Consider the following 25,062-nt stretch of genomic DNA (forward strand, 5'->3'; position numbering starts at 1 on the left):
GCACTAAACCACTGAGCCACCTGGGCTGCCCAATCAATCAATCTCTTTAAAAAAAGTAATAAAAGGAATAAAATTCAGGCACATGCTACAACATGGATGAACCTTGAAGACAAGGTTCCAAGTGAAATAAGCCAGTCACAAAAGACACACATATTGTACAATTCCATTTGATCTAGAGTACCTAGAGTAGTCAAACTCAAAGACTTATGTGTTTAGAAAGCAGAATGGTGGAGGAGGACTAGGGACTTATTGTTCAATGGATATAGCGTCTCAGTTTGGGAAGAAGAAAAAAGTTCTGGAGATTGATGGTAATGATGGTCACAAATGTATGAATGTACTCAATACCAATGAACTGTACATGTTAACATGGTAAACTTCATGTATATTTTACCACAATGAAAAAAAGTTTTAAACTTGTTAAAAAAATATCTTTTTCCTTTTTATAAAATTACTAGGTACTTGGGAGTCATGTATGTGGCATGTGTTCATTTTGCTAATCATGAATAAACTTAGAGCTATCATAAGGGATTTTTATTTTTTATTTTTTTAATTTTTTTTATTGGTGTTCAATTTGCCAACATAAAGAATAACACCCAGTGCTCATCCCATCAAGTGTCCCCCCTCAGTGCCCGTCACCCAGTCACCCCCCACCCCCCGCCCACTTCCCTTTCTACCACCCCTAGTTCGTTTCCCAGAGTTAGAAGTCTCTCATGTTCTGTCTCCCTCATAAGTCTCTCATGTTCTGTCTCCCTCCCTAATTTTTAAAAACCTCTCTAGGCTTACAGATGATACTTACACTGCAAGTTGTATTTTATAAACACAGTTCAAAATTAAATGATGTTCTAACAATGAATAAAAGTACCTTCAATTTATAAATTCATCAATGCAGCATAGTACCCACATTGTGTTAGACTTCACTAATATTTGCTCCCTCCCCACCTTCCTTCTTCTATTTTAATAAAAAAGCAACAACAAAAAATGATGCCTGTTCGGGGAACAATATTATTTCTATTTGCCCCTTCTGTGCAATGAAGTTAGTTTCTAACATTGGCCATTACAGAGGTATGACTCCACTGTGAATGGACCAGGACATTACTGCAGTGATAAACTGTGTAAAGTATATAATGGTATTACAGTTAGCAGAAATGTACTTTATTATTTATGTGGTCTATAAGACAAAATAAATCTATTTTTGAATCCATACCAAATCTTTTTTTTCCCAGTTTTTAAAATTCATTCATTCACTCATTCATTTATGTAATCTATACAACCAAACATGGTGCTTGAAATCACAATCCCAAGATCAAGAGTTCCAGGCTCTTCTGAATGAGCCAGCCAGGCAGTCCATTGTTTGCTAATATTCTGTTGAAGATTTTTATATCTAAATTCATGAGTGAAATTAGCCTGTAGTTTTTCTGATTTTGTATGGTCTTTGTCTAGTTTTTCAAACCTATCAGGGGAATTCATACCAAATCCTGAAAATAAAATACTCTATTTCATATACACTTCAGGACCAAATGTATTACTTAATGCAAAAAAATATGTATAAAAGAATAAAAAATTCATATATGAAGAATTATGCCCAAAGATAAAGTAACATTTACAAAGTGGCTTAGGCACAGAAATACTAAATGCTCATTTCTTTGTAATCTTAAAAAAAATTGTCCAAACTGCTCTCTGATAAAATGTGATGAGACTATTTCATCCATCTCCAGCACCAAGAGACATTCTTCAAACTACTTAATTCTCACTTCTGTGGCTTTGTTTAGAACACCTTTTGTTTAGAACACCCTTCTGAGACTCCCTGACACACAAACACCCAAAGCCTACTCTTTAAGACTCAGGCCAACTAGATGACTTCCCTGGGGAATTCTATCAAATGTTTAAAGAAGAAACCATACCTATTCTACTAAAGCTGTTCGGAAAGACAGAAAGAGATGGAGTAATTCCATACTCGTTCTATGAGGCCAGCATCACCTTAATTCCAAAACCAAAGACCCCACCAAAAAGGAGAATTATATAGACCAATATCCCTGATGAACATGGATGCAAAAATTCTCAACAAGATACTAGCCAATTGGATCCAACAATACATTAAGAAGATTATTCACCATGACCAAGTAGGGTTTATCCCCGGGATGCAAGGCTGGTTCAACGCTCATAAAACAATCAATGTGATTCATCATATCAGCATGTGATTCATCATATCAGCAAGAGAAAAACCAAGAACCATATGATCCTCTCATTAGATGCAGAGAAAGCATTTGACAAAATACAGCATCCATTCCTGATCAAAACTCTTCAGAGTGTAGGGATAGAGGGAACATTCCTCAACATCTTAAAAGCCATCTATGCAAAGCCCACACCAAATATCATTCTCAATGTGGAAGCACTGGTAGCCTTTCCCCTAAGATCAGGAACAAGACAGGGATGTCCACTCTCACCACTGCTATTCAACATAGTACTAGAAGTCCTAGCCTCAGCAATCAGACAACAAAAAGAAATAAAAGGCATTCAAAATTGGCAAAGAAGTCAAACTCTCCTTCTTCGCCGATGACATGATACTCTACATGGAAAGCCCAAAAGACTCCACCCCAAGATTGCTAAAACTCATACAGCAATTTGGCAGTGTGGCAGGATACAAAATCAATGCCCAGAAGTCAGTGGCATTTCTATACACTAACAATGAGATGGAAGAAAGAGAGATTAAGGAGTCAGTCCCATTTATAATTACACCCAAAAGCATAAGATACACCTAGGAATAAACCTAACCAAAGAGGTAAAGGATCTATACCCTAAAAACTACAGAATACTTCTGAAAGAAATTGAGGAAGACACAAAGAGATGGAAAAATATTCCATGCTCATGGATTGGAAGAATTAATATTGTGAAAATGTCAATGTTACCCAGGGCAATTTACACGTTTAATGCAATCCCTATCAAAATACCATGGACTTTCTTCAGAGTTGGAACAAATTACTTTAAGATTTGTGTGGAATCAGAAAAGACCCCGAATAGCCAGGGGAATTTTAAAAAAGAAAACCATAGCTGGGGGCATCAAAATGCCAGATTTCAGGTTGTACTACAAAGCTGTGGTCATCAAGACAGTGTGGTACTGGCACAAAAACAGACACATAGATCAATGGAACAGAATAGAGAATCCAGAAGTGGACTCTCAACTCTATGGTCAACTAATATTCGACAAAGGAGAAAAGACTATCCACTGGAAAAAAGACAGTCTCTTCAATAAATGGTGCTGGGAAAATTGGACATCCACATGCAGAAGAATGAAACTAGACCACTCTCTTTCACCATACACAAAGATGAACTCAAAATGGATGAAAGATCTAAATGTGAGACAAGATTCCATCAAAATCCTAGAGGAGAACACAGGCAACACCCTTTTTGAACTCGGCCACAGTAACTTCTTGCAAGATTCATTCATGAAGGCAAGAGAAACAAAAGCAAAAATGAACTATTGGGACTTCATCAAGATAAGAAGCTTTTGCACAGCAAAGATACCATCAACAAAACTCAAAGATAACCTACAGAATGGGAGAAGATATTTGCAAATGACGTATCAGTTAAAGGGCAAGTTTCCAAAATCTATAAAGAACTTATTAAACTTAACAGCAAAGAAACAAACAATCCGATCATGAAATGGGCAAAAGACATGAACAGAAATCTCACAGAGGAAGACATAGACATGGCCAACACGCACATGAGGAAATGCTCCGCATCCCTTGCCATCAGGGAAATACAAATCAAAACCACAATGAGATACCACCTCACACCAGTGAGAATGGGGAAAATTAGCAAAGCAGGAAACAACAAATGTTGGAGAGGATGTGGAGAAAGGGGAACCCTCCTGCACTGTTGGTGAGAATGTGAACTGGTGCAGCCACTCTGGAAAACTGTGTGGAGGTTCCTCAAAGAGTTAAAAATAGATCTGCCCTACGACCCAGCAATTGCACTGCTGGTGATTTACCCCAAAGATACAGATGCAGTGAAATGCCGGGACACCTGCACCCCGATGTTTATAGCAGCAATGTCCACAATAGCCAAACTGTGGAAGGAGCCTCAGATGGATAAAGAAGATGTGGTTTATGTATATAATGGATTATGACTCAGCCATTAGAAACGACAAATACCCACCATTTGCTTCAAGGTGGATGGAACTGGAGGGTATTATGCTGAGTGGAATAAGTCAATCGGAGAAGGACAAACATTATATGGTCTCATTCATTCGGGGAATATAAAAAATAGTGAAAGGGAATAAAGGGGAAAGGAGAAAAAAAGAGTGGGAAATATCATTGAGGGAGACAGAACATGAGAGACTCCTAACTTGGGAAACGAACAAGGGGTGGTGGAAGGGGAGGTGGGCGGGGGGTGGGGGTGACTGGGTGATGGGCACTGAGGTGGGCACTTGACGGGATGAGCACTGGGTGTTATTCTGTATGTTGGCAAATTGAACACCAATAAAAAATAAATTTATATATAAAAAAAAAAGACTCAGGCCAACTACCTCCTCCTCCATAAAACTTGGCCTTGACCATACCCTTCTCTTCGCTGTTTTTCTCAACCTGTAAAACTGTTCACTTTCTTTTTCTGAAGACCTATTTATCATACCAAATAATATGGATTTGTTTAACTCTCTATGGCTTACTAGTCTGACCTTTCTCTTGGGACAAGGAATGTGCCATACTCACTTAAGTAGGCACTCCAGTGGTTGCTGAAATATATCTTTTCCCTTCAAATAAAGAGGTCTACAAATAGTTGCTAAATTGTATTCTCCAAAATGCGTATCAGCATTCTAGATCAATGTCTTCTTCCTCAGACTTTGGAACTAATATCTACATTTCTAGGGAGCACATTTATAATCTCTCCTTTCAGAATGCCAGAGCTAAAATCTGGACTTCACTTGGGGAACTGAGTTCCAAAGAGAAGAAATAAGCTCTCCCTGCTCTCATTGCCTCTGTGATCCTGCAGCTTCTTTACTCTGGAAATTAACAGGATTTTAATAAAACCTATTGCATGGTTTGACACAACAAAACTGTATTATAAAAGCAGCAGCCGACTTATATTGCAGTAATAGAAGTAAAAAAAAATTTTTTTTAATAGAAGTTTTAAGACCATAGAGATTCTGTAGTTGTTAAAAGACAGCTTCCCAATATATGAAATAACTCCTTCAAAATATTTGTTTCCAGGTCAGCTATTTGGAATACCCACTAATGGGTTTTTTCTAGAATGGCTCACAAAATAGTGTATTATATAAATGTAAGCACTTGAGTTTTGAAATCAGATACCCAGGCTTAAATTAGAAACTACTCATTGCCCCCTTAACTACCTATAAGCCCCTGACCAAATTACTATAAACTCACTTTTTTCTTATCCTGGAAATAAAAGATCCAATACACACTTTTTTAAAAATGTGAGAGAGCGTATTTTGAGCACCTAGTACAGTACCCAACAAACTCAAGAAAGTCAGCTACTTTTATTCCATAACATATATAAGCTATGGTAGTATAAACGTTAACCACTGTTACTGCATGAAAACTCATCAACATTTGTATTCAAATGATGAAAGTGTCATAATCATACATATATAGCACACATAGGCCATAAAACTCAAATAACTGTGTTATGGAGATTGAATTCTACAATATTGGTGGAACATTTCTGGACAGGAAACAAAATTTGTTGTTATTCTTTTATTACGATGTCCTTAAACAATGGACATATTCTGCTTTTTTATTTCTAATTCAAGAATGCTGGCAGGAGTTAGCTACAAACTAAAATCATGTCTTTATAAATCAAATTAACTATTTTTTAACTAATCAGTTTTTACAACTTTGGAATGACTAACGCAATATGACAACCACCTGATCTGTCTGTCCTGAGTGAATGTAGTTACTGCGGCGCTCTGGGTACTGTTCTGCGGCATGCTGGATGGAATCTGGACCATGCCTCCGGCTGCCGGCTGAGAGATCACCATAGTGTTATAGAGCGGCGCTGTGAGAGTGCTCTGCGTCTGACTGGGAAGAGAAGTTTGCTGACTGTGCCCACTCAGTACATTTTGTTGACTCTGCTAGAAAATAGAAGACATTACAGATGAATTAAACAAAAAAAATTTTTTTAGGAAATACACAACCACTATTCATCATTCCAACAATAGTTGACATGACCGAAAAAGAAGAGGCAGGACATATTACTCTGGGAGAAATCTAACTACAAAGGACCAAGACTTATAGTAACTGAGAATGAATTAGTCTTCAATATCTTGTTGGAATATAAGCTATGAACTTTAGAATTTCTGTTAATGCCCGAAGTGAGTGACTGACATTAGACATCTTTAGATTTCATTTACCCTTGGGATTTACAGCCACAGATGTATACCAATTACCTGCATCAAATTTCCTGAATTTTTATGAAATTTCCTAGAATACTGATTAAATTATTACTACTCTAACAGTATATACTTCACCTGTAGTAACATGTTTCCTGGTCAGCCTCTTTTGTAAGTTCAAACTTTTTAACATACAGAAGTAGTCTGCATGTGCATTTTAAATGAACTATAAAATTCTTAAATGTCAAAATACTGAAAACACTGATAATATCAGCAATTTAACAATTTTTCACAAAATATGTTAATGATCACCTTCAAAACTAAGCTTTCTAATTATTACTATTAAAAGGTTAAAGTACGGAATGATTCCAGACAGATTTCATTTTTGTTTTCACAATAGTATACATTTCAACCACTGAACATTCCATACCCCACTGCACTTGATAATGTTACCTGACTTGATGTACTCTGTAAAGTCTGCTGTGGTATCATATGTTGAGTTGTGCCAATGTGTCCAGTATTCATTCCACTTTGAATTTGGTTAGTTTGAACGACCTGGCCCTGCATATTTATAGGTGCGAGTTGCTGGATGTTAGATGAATTTCCAGAAGAAAGTTGAACAGAACCAAAATTCAAACCAGGGGTTGATTGTTGTAAAAACATCTTTAAAAATAAAGATTACATTAAAATGAACTTTGTAGATTAAAAACAAAGAAGAATGAGAGCAATCAAAAAAAAAGGAAGCAAAAACAAGCTATGAATTAAGTTTTTAAAAAGCAAAGAGGATGGCTAAGTCATTTTGAGTGAACAATTAGCAACAATAAACAATTACTGAATAAAACAGAATTCATATTTGTTCTTCCAGTCATCCTAACCCTATTGTGTTTCCAATTGTCAGAAAAAGGCGTATAAACTTCAAAACTTCCACTTGTTTGAACATCTTACATATTGGGCATTGTCTGTTCTACTAGCTACCCAAAAGGTCTATGGACCTGCGGTTCTGCATCACTCACTGTTTATAATGTATGGCATTAGATAGAAGTAGTTTTAACTTAAAGTTTCCCTACCCCAAAATCTAAGTCTCCTCTGAGAGATACAACTTTACAGTGGCCCTGTCCTTTGACCAAATAAGACTAGTTCAAATCATATCTTCTAGTATTTTACTAAAATAATGACTGATGACTGATTTATAAACTCTGTACCTAAAAGTCTATATAAAATATTATTTTTCTATTACGGGTTTAAGCTTACTAAAAGTTAGACTGCTAAAGGAGACTCTGATCTGGAGAAACAAGGATGTTGATGGAAATACTCTTAGGAATGAATCTGACTGTAAGTGCAATCATACTGAGTAGGTAACCAATGAGTATTTACTCAACTAAATTGATGAACTGTATCTCTTACTTATTTTTAATTAAGAAAAGTCAACTTTCCTAAGAAACTAAAATATAAATGGCTTGCTTTGCTTGTATTCAAATGTAATAACAACTTACTTGCAGCCCTTGACCATGGACCATTTGAAGTTGTTCCTGAATTTTTCTTAGTTCTTCTTGTTGTCGATGAATATTTGCTTCTATCATCCGTGTTCGTTGCTCTAATTGGTCTTTTAGATGCTGCATGGCTCCTAGTTGAGCTGAAAACTGAAACTGAAGTACCATGTATGGGAAAAGTGTAACATATTTTAGAATCACTTACTCTTCATAATTGGGAAAAATAAGTAGAATAAATATATCATGAGACAAGAATGTTATGCCAGTTATCAATGTATTACCTAATTCACCCACCTTTGCTTGGCTGGACCTATAAATATTTGTCAGCAGACACAAACTTAGTCATGTCAGTAGATGGAGCTAGAGGGATACTGCAAAGGGAGAAATTATTACTGAAAAGGGAGATGACTTTCCAGCAAGTCTTACTGGCCTCCTAATGGGATGCTCCCTTGAAAATTTTGCTGGTATCCCAGCAGGTGGCTTCCTACTCTCCAGCCCTGGTCTGTGGCACCTCAGTGAACCGTTCTTCCATCAAGTGGCTGCTGCAGCCATATCAACCCCAATGGAAAGTGAGTTTCAACCTGGCTGGAGAAGAGTTTAGGAGGTCGGGAGAGTTTTCCAACTTGTTCCTTCTTTGCATAGTCTCCGTCTCACTAACTGCTCTTTACATCCATTTTCCTATATTCTTTGGAATTGTTACTAGTTAATAATTTTTAAAATTATTACCCCTATTTCAAATTTCTGGTATGGCTTCTGCCTTCTGACTGGATCTTGACTGATTAGAAGTACACACTGGCATTAGAAGACCAGAGCTCACGAATGCCTGGGTGGCTCAATTGGTTAAGCCTGCAACTCTTGATTTTGGCTCAGGTCATGATCACAGGGTTCTGAGATTGAGCCCTGACTGCTTCTGGCTCTGAGCTCAGCATGAAGTCTGCTTGAGATTTTCTCTTTCTCCCTCTCCTTTTGCCCCTTCCCTCTCACACACGGTGCATGTGCTGTTTCTCTCTCTCTAAAATAACAACAAAAAAAGAACAGAGCTCATATTGTGGCTCTACCATTTCCTAGAACAAGTTGCTTAATTTCTACCATTTAACAAATGAAAAAGTAGCCTGCTCCTAGAATTATTTATATCAAATTCTGTTATCCCTAGAATGTCCTCTTTGTACACACCATTAGGTTATAAAAATCTAACAGATAACTAACCATATTTTTACTCATATTTTCAACTGAAACTGTTCTCAGACAAGTATGAAATGTAGACTTTTACAAACTAAGTAATTATGAATGAAAAAATGCATACAAGAATGAAAACAGTTATCCTACTTCCAGGATTTTCAATCTTATTTCACTGTTTCACTTGAGTCATAAGCAGCTTCTATTTACTAGCTTGAAATTTAGCCACACTTAGTGATTCATCACTTAAGTGTATAAATGCTCATTTAATTATTTCCATGAATATTTAGCTTAGGACATAGTTTAGCAGAAAGAATTCCAATTTATTGGAAAAGCATCTTAATCTTAAAATAGTCTCCTACAGGGGCACCTGGGTGGCTTAGTCAATTAAGTATCTGCCTTCGGCTCAGGTCACGATCCTGGGGTCCTGGGATTGAGCCCTACACTTTGGGCTCCCTGCTCAGTGGGGAGCCTCTGCTTCTCCTTCTGCTCCTCCCTCCATGTACTCTCTTGCACATGCTCTCTCTCTCTCAAATAAATGAAATCATAAAAAGAAAGTCTCCTTGAGTGAACTGCATCTAAAAGTGAGAAATGCCCTCCCACCAAAAGATTTTTTCTCTATCTTCAAAAGTTTGTGTTGAGGATACTGAATATTACTCTTCAAAAGGTATACAACTCTGACTTCTGAAGTTGACAATCATCACCTCATATCCTGCATTTGATTACACTATGACAAAATATTTCAAATTTTGTACCTCAGCTCCCTCATGCCTTAAAAAAATATTATCCAAAATGTTATAATTATATCATATGATGTATCTTATCTTAAAAATTATTTACACCTTTGGGTAAACATTATATTGTCATCACTTAAAGGATTTCTATTAAATGCAAATAAAAGATATAAACAGAAGGCACAGTAACAGGAAATAAAAAATAAAAGGAACTAAGAGGTAAAGTGGCTTTCTCACTCAACAAAATATGAGATCTGACACTTGTTAACATTTTTGACATAGCAGACATTATTAATTTCATGAAAATATCCCTTAAAATGTTAAGAAATACTCATTCAGTATCTTGAGATGAGTGAACAAATAATATTGAAAGCACATCTAAATATTTACATAAAAAATCTGTTAACCTTCAGAACAAAAAGCATTTGAGGACTCAATGTTGATAAAAACTATTATGACTACAGATAATACGTAAGCACCTTACATGATCATGTTGCTGTAAGTCAAGATTACAATGTTTAGGTAATTTACAACACTGTCAATATATTTGTACAGGTCTCATATAATGGCTATAATTATGTACATATAATTTAAATAATAACCATATAAGATAAAGGTATTTTTAGAAAACCATTTTTACCTATTGTTAACTATCATCATTTGAAATACTAAGTGAAGATATAGTTAAGCAAATAAAACAGTTTGGATTCTTTTTACCACTATCTAGTATTTTTAATGTGTTTGAGGCACTGAATGAATGCAGAGTCATAAATTACAAGTTGGGAAGTTATAATCAGAAGTAACTTCGTGTCCCTTTTGTAATACCTCTCCTCTGTCTTGCTATAGGCCCCTTCAGGACTCAGCCCAAGCAACAATTCTTCCAGAAAGTTTTCCTTCACTTCCTCAGGCTGCATTAGGAGTCCATCTAATGCACTCACATATCAGCCTATACACCTTAAGCACAGACTACATAACATTAGCAATGTAGTTCTAGGTCATTGCTTTTAAATGTTTAACAGTATACTTGTATTTGTACTGCCGGCACCTGCAATAACTCAAGGAACTCAATAAATGTCCCATATACAAATGAATGGATACATGAATAAAATTACTTGATTCTTCCAATATCCATAGGAATAACAAAATCGACAGCTATATTTCATCTTTAATATCTTTCTGTCTATACTCTCAGTGGGGGTGTTATAGCATATAAACCAGGATAATTTTTTGTTGTGCAAAACTGTCATGCATACTGAAAGACAACTAGCATCCCTAGCCCCTGCCTATTATGGGTCAGTGGTACTCCACAATCACTGACAATCAGAAATATCCCCCAGACATAAATGCCCACAGGTGAGATTCACTGCACTAAAAATATATAGATTTTTCAAATCTTTATTAGCTTAAAAACAATTTATCATTTTAAAATACTCAACTCAAACAAATAAACAAAAATACCTGGGACATGCCTTGTGGAATTGGTAAATTTGCAGCTTGAGACATCGCTGGCTGTGTTAACGACTGACCAACAGACTGGGAATTTATGGACTAGGAAGCAAAATAAAAAATAATACTAGAGTGACAATTACTCCCATCCATAAGTACTTCCACAGAAATACCACATGGCATCTTTATAACTGAACTACAATTTGCCTCATAACATTTTTAGCTGAGTACAGGTGTATGCACATCTTCCCCTCTACACTGGACATGCCTATTCCCTATTTATCCTTTTATCTTCTAAGACATCTGCCACATTATTTTGCATGGGCTTTCAATAAAAGTCAAATGGACATAAAAGTGATTAGTATTCAAAACTAGATATAAATGGTTTAATTATTAACTTTTCTTAATTAAAAGAAATGTCTAACATTATACCTGGAAAACAAGCAAAAGGAGTATGTTTGAGAGCTATTTCACAAAAAGGGAAAGATTGCAAGTGTTATTTATCAACAGCTATTTTGATCTTTATAGAAAAGGATAATGCATTAATGAATTTCTAAAGATTTAGATGACTTCCCCCTCCTTCTAATAAATCTTTATTCAGAAGAATATTAAGTAGGAAAGTTTACCTGACTACTAAATGATGCCCTCCTTGGCGCCATCTTTTCATGAGATGGTAAATGTGGTCTGGGAGGAGTGCTAGTGTCCGTTGGGATCTTTGTTGGTGTTGCTGAGGTTAGTCAACAAAAATGAAATAGTGTTAGTACTTTATAAAATGTTAATTCCCAAGGATTAATCTCAAAATGGATTTTGGTGAATAAAAATAATATTTCAACTATTTTTCTAATTATTTTATAAAAGGGAAGTCTGACAATAAGAGGATTCATTTTGATTACTTCTTTCTTAAGGACAAAGAAAATCTTTGAAATAGGCAAACTTTAAGCTTAAAAATGGTTACTAGTCGGGCAGCCTGGGTGGCTCAGCAGTTTAGTGCCGCCTTCAGCCCAGGGCCTGATCCTGGAGTCCTGGGATCGAGTCCCGAGTCAGGCTCCCTGCATGGAGCCTGCTTCTCCCTCTGCCTCTCAATCTCTCTCTCTCTCTGTCTCTCATGAATAAATAAAATCTTTAAAAAAAAAAAATGGTTACTAGTCCCCGAACTCAATAGTAAAAAATCCTAGTAACTCAATTAAAAAATGGCCTAATGACTTGAATAGACATTTCTTCAAGAAGATACACAAATGGCCAACCAGAATATGAAAAAATGTTAAAGGTCACTCATCATCAGGGAAACACAAATCAAAATCACAATGAGATACTACTTCACACCTGACAAGATGGCTATTATCAAAAAAACAAGAAGTGTTGCTGAGAATGTAAAGAAATTGGAATCCTTGTACACTTAAAATTGGTGGGGGGATATGAAACGGTACAGTCACCATGGGAAACAATAATGGAAGTTTCTCAAAAAATTAAAAATAGAACTACCACATGTGATCCAGCAATTTCACTTCTGAGTATTTATCCAAGAGAACTGAAATCAGATCTCGAAGAGATACTAGCACTCCTATGTTCACTCACTGTAGCACTATTCTTTATAGCTAAGATGTGGAAACAATCTGTCTACTGACAGATGAATGGAAAAACAAAATGTGGTAATATACGTACAATGAAATACTATTCAACCTTTAAAAAGAATGAAATTTTGCAAGTTATGACAATTTGGATGAATCTTGAGGACATTATGCTAATAAGTACAAAAACCCAAAGATGAAAAGACAAGTACTACATGACTCCATTATATGAGGCATCTAAAATACAGAAATTCATTGAATCAAAGAGTAGAATGGTGATTGCCAAGGGCTGTGGGGGGATACAAGAAAATAAGGAGTTATTAATGAATGGGTAAACTGTTTCCGTTAAGTACAATGAATAAGCTCTAGAGATCTGCACTACAACCTACAGTCAACAATAATGCATTGTATGTTTAAAAATTTAAGAGGGTAGACCTCACTTTAAGCATTCTTATCACAGTAAAATAAAATGTATAAAAAGAGAAAAACAGCTTCAAAGGGGAAACTTTTTTCTCCAACATTTCAGAAACTCCATGTTTAACACCTCTAATGGTCTACTCACGGTGTTGAGTGGTTCCAACAACCTTTTTCCTTACATAGTTTTAATACCTGGGAAATAAAAGTGCTAAACTCTTTAAACAAAAAAAGGTCACTAATTCAATGATAATTATACAAGTCTTCATTAAAAATAAGAACTAAAAATAACATTCAAAAAGCAGGCTTAAAAAAAAAAAAAGTGGCTGGGTGGCTCTGTCAGTTTAATCATCTGCCTTCGGCTTAGGTCATGATCTCAGGGTCCTGGCTTTGAGCCATACATAGGTCAGACTGCCTGCTGGGTGGGGAACCTGCTTCTCCCACTCCTTCTGCTCCTCCTGCAACTTGTGCATTTGCACTCTTCCTCTCAAATAAAAAAAAATCTTAAAAAAAAAAAAAAAAAAAGCAAACTTAAAGAACACTGGCTGGTTCTACCAGTAAATAAAGGAATAAACAGTTTTGCTTTTTTATTTTTGAGGGATGATTAAAAGCAACTTAACAATACCAACAGTACTACCTAAACATTTTATAGGCTTCTTTATAAATTTAATTCTTTGTTAAATGTGAGCGACATGCTTTTTGCTCATTGGAAGGTTAGTATATTTCAGAGATGCAAAAATTTATCATTTTATTTTTTAAATTTATCATTTTGAAGTAGCATTTCACCCACCTTCCCACTTGTCTCCCCTCTGGCAAGCAACCAGTCTGTTTTCTATATTTAAGAATCTGGTTCTTTGTTTTTTCTTTGTTCATTTGTTTTGTTTCTTAAATTGGTGAAGTGGATCAAGATCTTATCATGATGAGCACTATTTATAGAATTGTTAAGTCATCATATTGTACACTTGAAGCTAATATGACACCATATGTTAATTATAATTCAACTAAAAAGAAAAAGATCTAAAAAGAGTACTTCAATCAATACTACAGTAAACCTTTCCATATAAGAAATAAAGTAGCATTTGATGAAAAATGCTGATACTAGTAACACATTAGAAGTACTCTCTTGAGAGAAAGTGCTTTCAAGCTAGGATACTTACAGGAAGGGTCTGAGACTGCTGTGTGAGATGATTTTCTTGAACTCCGGGAGGAAGCAGACGGGGTTGGGCTGTGATCAAACCTTTCCAAGGCTTCCTTGAGACTGACTGTGTTTATACGATTATCAGACCCAGAATCTTGGCTCTAAAGAGACAGAGTAAAATAAATGTATTCTTGAGATTCAGTTCAGAGATTCCAAATTAATGATACAGCCTGCTACCCCTTCCTCCCCAAAATCAGTTTTTACCCACAACAAGGCAAAGGTACCTGTGTAATATTAGGTAAGGAAATAAAAGTTTCTTTTCTATAGCCAGAAAATTTTGGCTTTATTCTCTATTTACAGAAACAGATGTGAAAGAATGAAGCTATAGTCTTTCTTAATTTATACCATATATAAAAATTAACTCAAATAGATCAATGACCTAAGCATAAGAACTAAAACTATAAAACTTTTAGAAGAAAAGGGGAAAAGCTTTATGACCCTGGATTGGGCAGACTTCTTGCATGTGACACTAAAAGCATAGGAAACAAATGTGCATCAAATGACACTACAAATAGAGTGGAAAGGCAGCCCATGGGATGGGAGAAAACACTTGCAAACCACTTATCTGATAAGGGATTAACACCCGCAATATATAAAGAACCTTACAATTAAACAGCAACCTTCCCCCGAAGAATCCAATTTATTTTTTTTTTATTTTTTAAAGATTTTATTTTTATTTATTCACAGAGACAGAGAGAGAGAGAGAGAGAGGCAGAGACACAGGCAGAGGAGAAGCAGGCATCATACAGAGAGAGCCTGATGTGGGACTCGATCCAGGGTCTCCAGGATCACGCCCTGGGCTGCAGGTGGCCCTAAACCGCTGCGCCACCAGGGCTGCCCAAATCCAATTTAAAAACAAAGGTCTTACAAAGATATTTCTCAAAAGAAGATACATAAATGGCCAATAAAACACATGAAAAGATGATTAATGTCACTAATCATTTGGGAAATGCGTATCAAAGCCGTGAGATAACCACTTTAAACCCATCAGGATGACTATTATTTAAAATAAAAAAACAAAAAAAAAAAACAAAACAAAAAAAAAACAAAAAAAAAAATAAAATAAAAAAACACAAAATCACCAGGTTTGACAAGGATAAACCGGAAATTTTGTACACTGCTGGTGGGAATATAAAATAGTGCAGCCACTAAAGAAAACAGTATGACAATTCCTCAAAACTTACATATAAAATTACTACATGATCTAGTAATTCCATTTCTAGGTATATACTCAAAAGAATTGAAAGCAGACTCAAACAAATATTTGTACACTCATGTTCACAGCAGCATGATTCACAGTACCCAAAAGATAGGTGCAACCCAAGTGTGCATTGCTAGATGAATAAACAAAATGTGGTATATATCCATACAGTGGAATATTACCCATAATCAGCCAAATCTATCCTCAACCTCACCTCTGAATATCCATTTGCTGGCCTGCTCTAACTAAAACCCAGATGTCTCTAGAAAATACCGCATTCTTAAAGATCTTTTAAGTGGTGCCTATTTTCTATCTCCTAACCTTCAGAACCCTGCTCTGGAGGGGAACAAAAGTCCTCCTACTGCTCTTCCCAGAACCTTTCCCTTTTCTTCTTTCTCAAAACTCATAGCCAGAATCTCACATTATCACTATATGACTACCTCTTATTGCTGCAGTCATTTACTGACCTTAAGGTCACTCCTCACTAAATACCTGAATTCAAATTTCTGCTCCTGGCTTAGTCTTTTCCTCACTAATTCTTACTTCCACAGTTACCAATATCAATTCACATGTTCAACATTATGACTTCTCTCTTCCTCGACGTCTTGATCTTGATTTCTACCTGTCCTTAGTCACTCATTCTTAGTCATAACCTAGACCTTGTCATTACCAGTAAGAATAAACTTTCCACAATTTCAGTTTCAAACATTGATCAGCATTTTCCATATTTCCTATTCATTTCTCCTTAGTATCCCAACTCCAGTAATCCTTTAGTGGAAGATAAAATACATTGATTGTACCATATTTTCACAATCACTCTCTCATTTTATGTCTTTTCTCCCTTCTTCACCCAGCTTAAATTCATGGTTAATTATCAGAATCACACTCTTACAGTTGTCATCAACTCTCTTACTCCCACCTCCCTTCACACCACACTCCCATGGAAAAATCCCAATGCTTATTAGTCTATTCTGAACATGGCTGAAGAAATACAACATGGCAACTGTTTTCTCTAAATTAATGGCCAAGAACCTCAAGCAGGTCCTTAATCCTGCCTGCCAAACAGACTAAAATTACTTTGTTCACTTTCCTACTCCTAGAAAACAATTTAATCCTTGCTCCTCTCTTCTCAAACCTCCAACAAGTTTTCTCCTAACCTCACTCTTAGCTGGTTACTCTACTTCCTAGTTCACTGAAGAGTACTGCGATAAGCTATTATTATATCAATCTATCTAGCAGCACCTGTACTCATGTATTTTGCCTTTCTTCATGTCACTACAGATCAGGGATCAGCAAACACTCTCTGTGAGAGTCAGAGTCAAATACATAGGCTTTGAGGGCCACACAGTCTGCTCCAACCATTCAACTCTGCTGTTAACAGCACAAAGCAGCCACAGGCAGTATATAAACAACTGAGTGTGGCTGTGGAATCAGGATATAATTTTCATGTGTCACAAACATTATTCTTCTCTTGATTTATTTCAATCACTTAAAAACATCTGGAAAACACATTTTTAGCTTGTGGGTGTTACAAAACCAGGCAGAGGACTAGATGTGGCCTAAAGGTCATAGTTTGCCCAAAACCCTTCTTGTCACTGAATAGTTTTTCCACTAGCTAAGCCCAATCTGTCCACTTGTGGACTGGATCCCATCTTCTCATCTACTCAAGAACACTGCTCTAGCATTTCTTTCTTTTTTTTTTTTTAAGATTTTATTTTTTATTTATTCATGAGAGACAGAGGGGGGCGAGCAGAGACACAGGCAGAGGGAGAAGCAGGCTCCATCCTGGGACTCCAGGATCAGGCCCTGGGCTGAAGGTGGCCCTAAACCACTGAACCACTCAGGCTGCCCTGCTCTAGCATTTCTCTCTCTCTCTCTCTCAGTAATTCTTCTCTCCCCAACAGACCATTCTCACCAGTATGTAAACATGCTATTATTTCTCCCACCTTAAAAAGCAAAAACTTCTTTTAAGCCTACTTCTTCTACTTACTACTGTGCCACTCCTCTCTTTGTAGGAAAACTTTCCCCACTCACTGTCTCTAACTCCCCTTGTCGTAGAAAATTCTCTCTTATGCCCACCCTAATCAGGCTTTCACTCATATTCCTATTCCACCCAATCTGCTCTTACTGATCAACGAATATATGTTGTTAAACTCAGTGCTCATCTAATTTAACCTCTTGCAGCTGAATCTGAGAAAGCTGATTGTTCTCTCTTCATAGACATGCTTTCTCCTAGCTTCTAAGATAACTCAGTTTCCTGGTTTTATTCATACCTCCCTGGATCCCTGGATATTCCCTTCAGTCTCCTCTGTGATTGTTCTTGTCTCCTTCACTCTTAAGGATGGAGTGCCCCAGTACTTAGCCCTTGATCATCCTCTCTCTCTCTCTCTCTATTCATTCCCTTGGTGATATTTAGATTCATGACCTTAAAATCCATCCAAACATTAAAGTTTCTCAAAAATATATGTCAAGGGGTGCCTGGGTGGCTCAGTCAGTTAAGTGTCTGCTTTCGGCTCAGGTCGTGATCCCGGGGTCCTGGGATTGAGATCCGTATCAGGCTCCCCACTCAGCAGGGAGTCTGCTTCTCTCTCTCCCTCTGCCTCAACTCATGCTTGCTCACTTTCTCTCTAGTGCTCACTTTCTCTCTCTTGAACAAATAAATAAGATCTTTAAAATATATGTGTGTGTGTGTGTATCAAATGGACCTCTTCCCTAATCTCTAGGAGGACTGTGGAGGTAAAGAGTAAACACAGTTAAAATAGACATAGGCACAGTATATTTTGGAAGTAGGGCTAATTGAATTTTCTAAGGGTTGGATACTGGCATAAGAGAAAACAAAGCAAGGAGGAACAACCTCTGTCTTACTTTAGTTTCTATAACTGTCTTCCCTCATTTCAAAGAACCCTAGATTTAAGCACTTTTCTCAGAAAATGTATCTTCCTAAAACATACTAGATCTTCTTCCTCTAAGCATACAAAGCCTCTTTGACAAAATTCTTTCATGTGGGATCCATCATTGCAGAGAACTTCTCAGGGTTATTCACTGCTGTATTCTCAGCATCTCAAGCCATGTCCAGTACTTTGGCACATGGAAAGAGTACTTAATAAGGTTTGTTAAAAAACTGAATGGTATCTCCCATACTGACCCTGGCAATGCCTTATTTAACTCACTTTTTACACAGATTCTTGATTCTTTTCATTCCACTTATTTTCTGCACATCAAAAATAACTGTTGTAGGCAACTTCTGACATAGCTCACCATGATCCCCCCACCCTCCTGGTATTCACTACCTTGTATAATCCCTCCCTACAGTATAGGCTGGACCTAGTGATTTGCTTCTAATGAACAGAACAGACAAAAGTGATGGGATATTACTTCTCTGAATAGGTTACAAAAGACTCTCTCATTCTGCTGTTGTTCTCTCTCCCTGGATATTCTTATCTACTTGCTCTGATGGAAATGGCTACCTGGAAAGGAACTGAAGGCTGTATCTGGCCATTAGCCAGCAAGAAACCAAACCTTCAGTCCAACTGCCATTGAGGAACCCCATCCTTCCAACAAGCACTGAGTGAGCCTGGAAACAGATTCTGCCCCTAGCAGAACCTTGAGATGACTATGGTCCCCACTGACACTGTGATTACATCCGTGTGAGAGACCCTGGGCTGACACCTTGATTTCAGTCAATGACCAATTCTAAGCAAAGGGCCCATCTAAACTTTGCCTAGATCTCTCACAGAAACCAGGAGATAATAAATGTATTATTCTATATTTTACATCATTAAGTTCTGTACACAGCAATAGGTAACAATATATTGTACTTCTACCTGATGTAATGAAAAGAGAAACCAGAGTTCAAATTCTGACTATAACTTCCAGCCATGCATCGTTAGGGTTAATTGAATTTACTAAGGGTTGGCAGAGGAGGTACCTTTAGGGGAGGTACCCCCAACCTCCTGTCAAAGCCTCAGTTTCAACATTTTCAAAATGAGGATATTACCTATGGGATAAGGGTATCTGAGGAATAAATGACACTCCATGCTTCATATAAAGAACTAGCCAGAGCTTTGCACACTGTAGGCAATTAGTTAATGGCAGTTTATATCTGAGACCATATATGTCTCTCACTATATAGGAGGTCTTTCAAATCTTTTTTTAGAAACAGGTAAGGTTTTAAAGTACTATATTTGAAATAAAAATAAATAGTAAAATATAATTTATAACCCTGTCACAAGTGAGGAAATGAAATATTTGAAAAATACTTTTCCTATAAATTACTGAGTTTTGTCTTTCATTGGGAAGAAAAAAATTTTTTTTTAAACTCTAAGATACATACTTTGTCAGCAGCTGTCTCAGGAAGAGACTCTTCAATGCCAAGTTCTCGTCGTCTTTCAGCCCTAACTTCTGCATAACTACAAATGGAAAAAAATAGAATTTTGGTGCTTAATCATTCATTTAAAATACTGCAGAGGTGCATTCCATATTTGTTATGTGTTTTACTTGTTCATCACAGATTCCAGACTATTTGCTACGTACTGCACGAACCTAGAACACATCTATAGTGTTCTATCTTAATCTAGGTATCTCAAAAGTTTTATACGCTACTGTAAATGATCTGTAACTACATCGTACTGAAGAGGAATTAAATAAAGGAAGAGTATGCTTATCTACTCCAGTTCTCCTTTTATATGACTGGCTTTGGTACATAAAAGACAGTTACAATTTCTGTTCTAAACCATGATGTTTATGTCAAGAATTATATATATGTGCGTGTACTTACACTCTATTTCTACATAATGCCTAAGTGAATTTAATAATGCACTGAAAACATGTGTCAAAAATTAGGAAAAAGATCACTGTGTCTCTTAACAAGTCATGCCTAAAAATTACATTGCCAATACCATTATCAGTGTTTCTATAATTCAGAAATGCTATAAAAGAATTATTACCTTACTACGGTGTGAGTACAAACAATAAACTCTGGCCTTGAATTCCACTGATGATAAGTGATGTAATAATGAGTTTGAAGCCAAATCCACTGCTGTCCCTTGGTGAGGAACCTATAATAACATGATTTGCCTTTCCCATATTGCATTACTAAAAAGAAAAGAGAAAAATATTTATTGATTTATATCATTAGTTATGAATATGGTTTTTAGTCAAAGCTATCATTTACAATTAAACCCATATACACAATTCTTCTGGCTTTTCAATAACATATGTATCAGTTACAAGAAAATGTTATTCTATAGAGATAGCTTATGGTCCCAAGCAACTAACGTATCTTCCACAGTGCCCAACTTAGAGCCAGTTATTGCTGATCTCAGATACTTTTCACACACATTAGATTTCCAAATACTTAAGAATGACGTATTCACGTACTGACTTCCTTCTATCAAAACAAACTGAAGATAACAGCAATAAGTAATCACATTTGAGGGATTTTTTTTCCCCACAGGTACCCTGGCAGGTACAGCAACTTTGGGGCATTTAATTCAAAACTTTAACCAAAATCAAAGTAACATAATTGTTTAAAATAACTGATAAGAGAGAGGTCCAAGATGGTGGAGGAGTAGCAGACCTTAGTTTCATCTGGTCCCAGGAATTCAGCTTGATAGCTATTAAATCATTTTGAACACCTGCGAACTCAACCGGAGATCTAATAGCTACAACTCTACAAATAGAAAAGCAACCACTTTCTGTAAGGTAGGAAGTGCAGAGAAGTGAATCTAAGGTGATATACGGGAACATAAAATGCAAGGGGAGGGAGCCTCCACAAGCCAGCTATGGAAAGTGATAGAACAGTGAAGTGCAAAATCGGTACTTCCAGAAGTCTGCTCCACTGAGGGACGTCCCTGCCTGAAAGATGCTCAGGTGGCCAAGCAAGGCATAATCCTAGGTGGGACAGTGTGGTCTCAGGATTCTCAGGGTCTCAAGAAGACCAGGGGTGCCTGAGTGCAGCACAGTTCCCAGACATCAGAGCAGGGAAGCCAAATTCTATTAATGAGCCTGTGAGTGGGCTCTCAGCTCCAGGTTGTCATAAACAGCAAACTGTGGCACAGCCTGCACGACCGCTCTCTGAGCAAGGGACCAGCAAGCAGGAGAACCTGTGAGATCCTTGCTTCCTCCCTTGGGAGGAGCTGCATGGGAGCATCCCTAGGAGCCTGGGAGGGGGGTAAATTCTCACTATTATACTAGATTGAAATGGTCAGACATAGGCTGGGTGAGCACGGAGTGTGGACAGGCGACCAGGGAGACCAACTGCTTTTCCATGAGGGTGCACTGAAGAGTGGGGCCCTGAGCTTTTGGCTCTGGGGCTGGAGATTGGTTGGCTGCCACCTTCACTCTCATCCTCTAAAGCAGCATGGAAGCCTTCAGGAAACAAAGAGCCACCACCAACAGCAATCTGGAGCAGATTAGTAAACCTGGTCCCCTGGCAAGGGCAGTGCAGTTCCTCCAAGGGCAAAGACACTTGAGAATCAGCACAACAGGCCCCTCCCCCAGAGGATCAACCTAAACATCCTGCAAAGACCAAATCATTCCAACACTGAGAACCGCAAAATTCCAGCACTGGGAGAATACAGCATATAGAATTTATGGGTTTTTTTCCCCCCACGATTCTTTAGTCTTCCAATTTTAATTTTTTCTCTTTACTTTTTCAGCCAATTTCTTATTTTATCCAATTTTTAAAAAATCTTCTTTAATTTTCATTTTTACAGTTAAACATTCTACCCTTTCATTGTATTTAATTTTATCTTGTTTATATGTTTTTCTTTCTTTACTGTTTTGGGATGCAATTTCTTCTAAGAAACCAAAATACACCCAGAATCCAGTGTATGGCTCTATTCTCTTTACTGGTTTGTTTCAGGTTTCTACTTCTTCTTCTTCTTCTTCATTTTTTTCTTTTTGTCAAAATCTTTAATTTTCATCTTTACAGTTACCGTCTATCCTTTCATATATTTAATCTTATTTGTGTATATATAGGTTTTTCTGTCCTCACAATTCTGAGATGTAGTTTAACAAACCAACCAAAATACACTCGGGATATAGTGTATTGCTCTGTTTTATTCACGTTTCTGTTTATATTCCTTCTTTTTCTTTTTTTCTCTTTTAATTTTCATTTTTACAGTTACATTCTATCCTTTCATTGTATTTAATGATTTTTTTTCCACATGTAAGTTTTTCTTTTGTTACAATTTTGGGATCTATTTTTCTAACAAAGGGACCAAAGTGCACACAGGATCCAGTGGACTGCTCTATTCTGTTTACTTGTTTGATTATATATATATATATATTTTTTTTTTCTTCCAGTTTTAAGTCTTTTCTGATTTGTTTAGTGTATATTTCTCTGGGGTTGTTGTGGTCATTTCAGTACTTTATTCCCTCGTCCATCCATTCTTCTCTGGGTAGAATGACAATTCTACCTCAAAAACTAACTTCAAAGAAGAGAATACCCCATTCACTGCAATAGACAGATCATCTAAGCAGAAGATCAACAAAGAAACAAGCTTTCTTTGCTTGTTTCTTCTGCTTTGAATGACACACTGGACCAGATAGACTTCACAGATATATTCAGAACATTACATATTCTTCTCAAATACACATGGAACCCCCAGAATGGATCACATACTGGATCAGAAATCAGGTCTCAACCAGTACCAAAAGAATGGGATCATTATCTCCATATTTTTAGACCATAATGCTTTGAAACTGGAACTCAATCACAAGAGGACATTTGGAAAGAACTCAAATACATGGAAGCTAAGGAGCATCCTACTAAAAAATGAATGGGTCAACCAGGAAACTAAAGAATTAAAAAAATTCATGGAAACAAATGAAAATGAAAGCACAACTGTTCAAAACCCTTGGGATACTGCAAAGGCAATCCTTAGTGGGAAGTATATAGCAATACAAGCCTTTCTCAAAAAAACAAGAAAGGTCTTAACTATACCACCTAACCTTATACCTAAAGGAGCTGGAGAAAGAACAGCAAATAAAGCCTAAACACAGCAGAAGACAAAGAATAAAGATTAGAGCAGAAATCAAGGACCCAAGTAAATAAAATCATGAATGAAAGAGGAGATATCACAACCAACACTGAATACAAACAATTATAAGAACATACTATGAACAACTATATGCTAATAAATTAGGCAATCTGTAAGAAATGGATGCATTCCTAGATAAGTATAAACTACCAAAACTGAAATAGAAATAGAAAATCTGAACAGACCCATGACCAGCAAGGAAATTTAAGCAAAAAATCAAAAACCTCCCAACAGAGAGTCCAGGGCCAGATGGCTTCCCAGGGGAATTCTACCAAACATTTAAAGAAGAATTAATACCTCTTCTTCTAAAGCTGTTTCAAAAAATAGAAATGGAAGAAAAACTTCCAAACTCTCTATGAGGCCAGCATTATCTTGATCCCCAAACCAGACAAAGACCTCACCAAAAAGGAGAATTACAATCCAATTTCCCTGATAAGCATAGATGCCAAAATTCTCACCAATATACTAGGCAATAGGATCCAATAGTACATTAAAAGGATTATTCACCACAACCAAGTGGGATTTATTCCTAGGGTGGTTCAACATCCGCAAATCAGTGCAATACACTACACATTAATAAAAGAAAGGACAAGAACTGTATGATCATCTCAATAGAAAAAGAAAATGCATTTGACAAAGTACAGCATCCTTTCTTGATTAAAACTCTTCGCAGAGTAGGGATAAACATTCCTCAATATCATAAAAGTCCTATGCACAAAGCCCACAGTGAATATCATTCTCAATGGAGGAAAACTGAGAGCTTTCCCCCTAAGGTCAGGAAGACGGCAAGGATGTCCACTCTCACTACTGCTGTTCAACATAGTACTAGAAGTCCTAGCCTCAGCAGTCAGACAACAAAAAGAAATAAAAGGTATCCAAATCAGCAAAGAAGCCAAACTCTCCCTCTTTGCAGATGATGACATGATACTCTATATGGAAAACCCAAAAGACTTGACCCCAAAATCGATACAATGCATACAGGAATTTAGCCAAGTGGCAGGATATAAAATCAATGCCCAGAAATCAGTTGCATTTTTATACAATAACAATGAGACAGAAGAAAGAGAAATAAAGGAGTCAATCCCATTTACAATTACACCCAAAACCATAAGATACCTAAAGAATAAACCTAACCAAAGAGGCAAAAGATCTGTACTTAGAAAACTAAAGAGGGACACCTGGGTGGCTCAGTCATTGAGCATCTGCCTTCCACCTGGCATGATCCCGGGGTCCTGGGATCTAGTCCCACATCAGGCTCCACACAGGGGGCCTGTTTCTCCCTCCCTCTGCCTGTGTCTCTGCCTCTCTCTGTGTCTCTCACAAATACATAAAATCTAAAAAAACAAAAACAAACAAAAAAACAAACAAACCAAAATTATAGAACACTCATGAAAGAAACTAAGGAAGACACAAAGAAATGGAAAAACATTCCATGCTCATGGAT

The 25,062-nt window shown here is 36.8% G+C and overlaps 1 protein-coding gene across 12 annotated transcripts in view; it reads right to left on the reverse strand.

Annotated features, from left to right (window-relative positions):
* Nucleotides 1-25,062, reverse strand: part of CLOCK (clock circadian regulator) — a 141,272-nt gene that overhangs the window by 12,312 nt on the left and 103,898 nt on the right. For 10 of the 12 annotated variants that reach the window (XM_038556130.1, XM_038556134.1, XM_038556135.1 and 7 more), the window contains 8 exons: nt 20,520-20,667; nt 19,907-19,982; nt 14,332-14,473; nt 11,819-11,919; nt 11,205-11,294; nt 7,840-7,992; nt 6,800-7,009; nt 5,883-6,088 (listed from right to left, as the gene is read on the reverse strand). In XM_038556130.1, the coding sequence (XP_038412058.1) occupies nt 5,883-6,088; nt 6,800-7,009; nt 7,840-7,992; nt 11,205-11,294; nt 11,819-11,919; nt 14,332-14,473; nt 19,907-19,982; nt 20,520-20,667 (1,126 nt within the window). The remainder of the gene's footprint in view (nt 1-5,882; nt 6,089-6,799; nt 7,010-7,839; nt 7,993-11,204; nt 11,295-11,818; nt 11,920-14,331; nt 14,474-19,906; nt 19,983-20,519; nt 20,668-25,062) is intronic. The other 2 variants (XM_038556139.1, XM_038556140.1) reach the window with 2 other exon arrangements.

This window comes from Canis lupus, chromosome 13, assembly GCF_011100685.1.
Source record: "Canis lupus familiaris isolate Mischka breed German Shepherd chromosome 13, alternate assembly UU_Cfam_GSD_1.0, whole genome shotgun sequence".
NCBI lineage: Eukaryota > Metazoa > Chordata > Mammalia > Carnivora > Canidae > Canis > Canis lupus.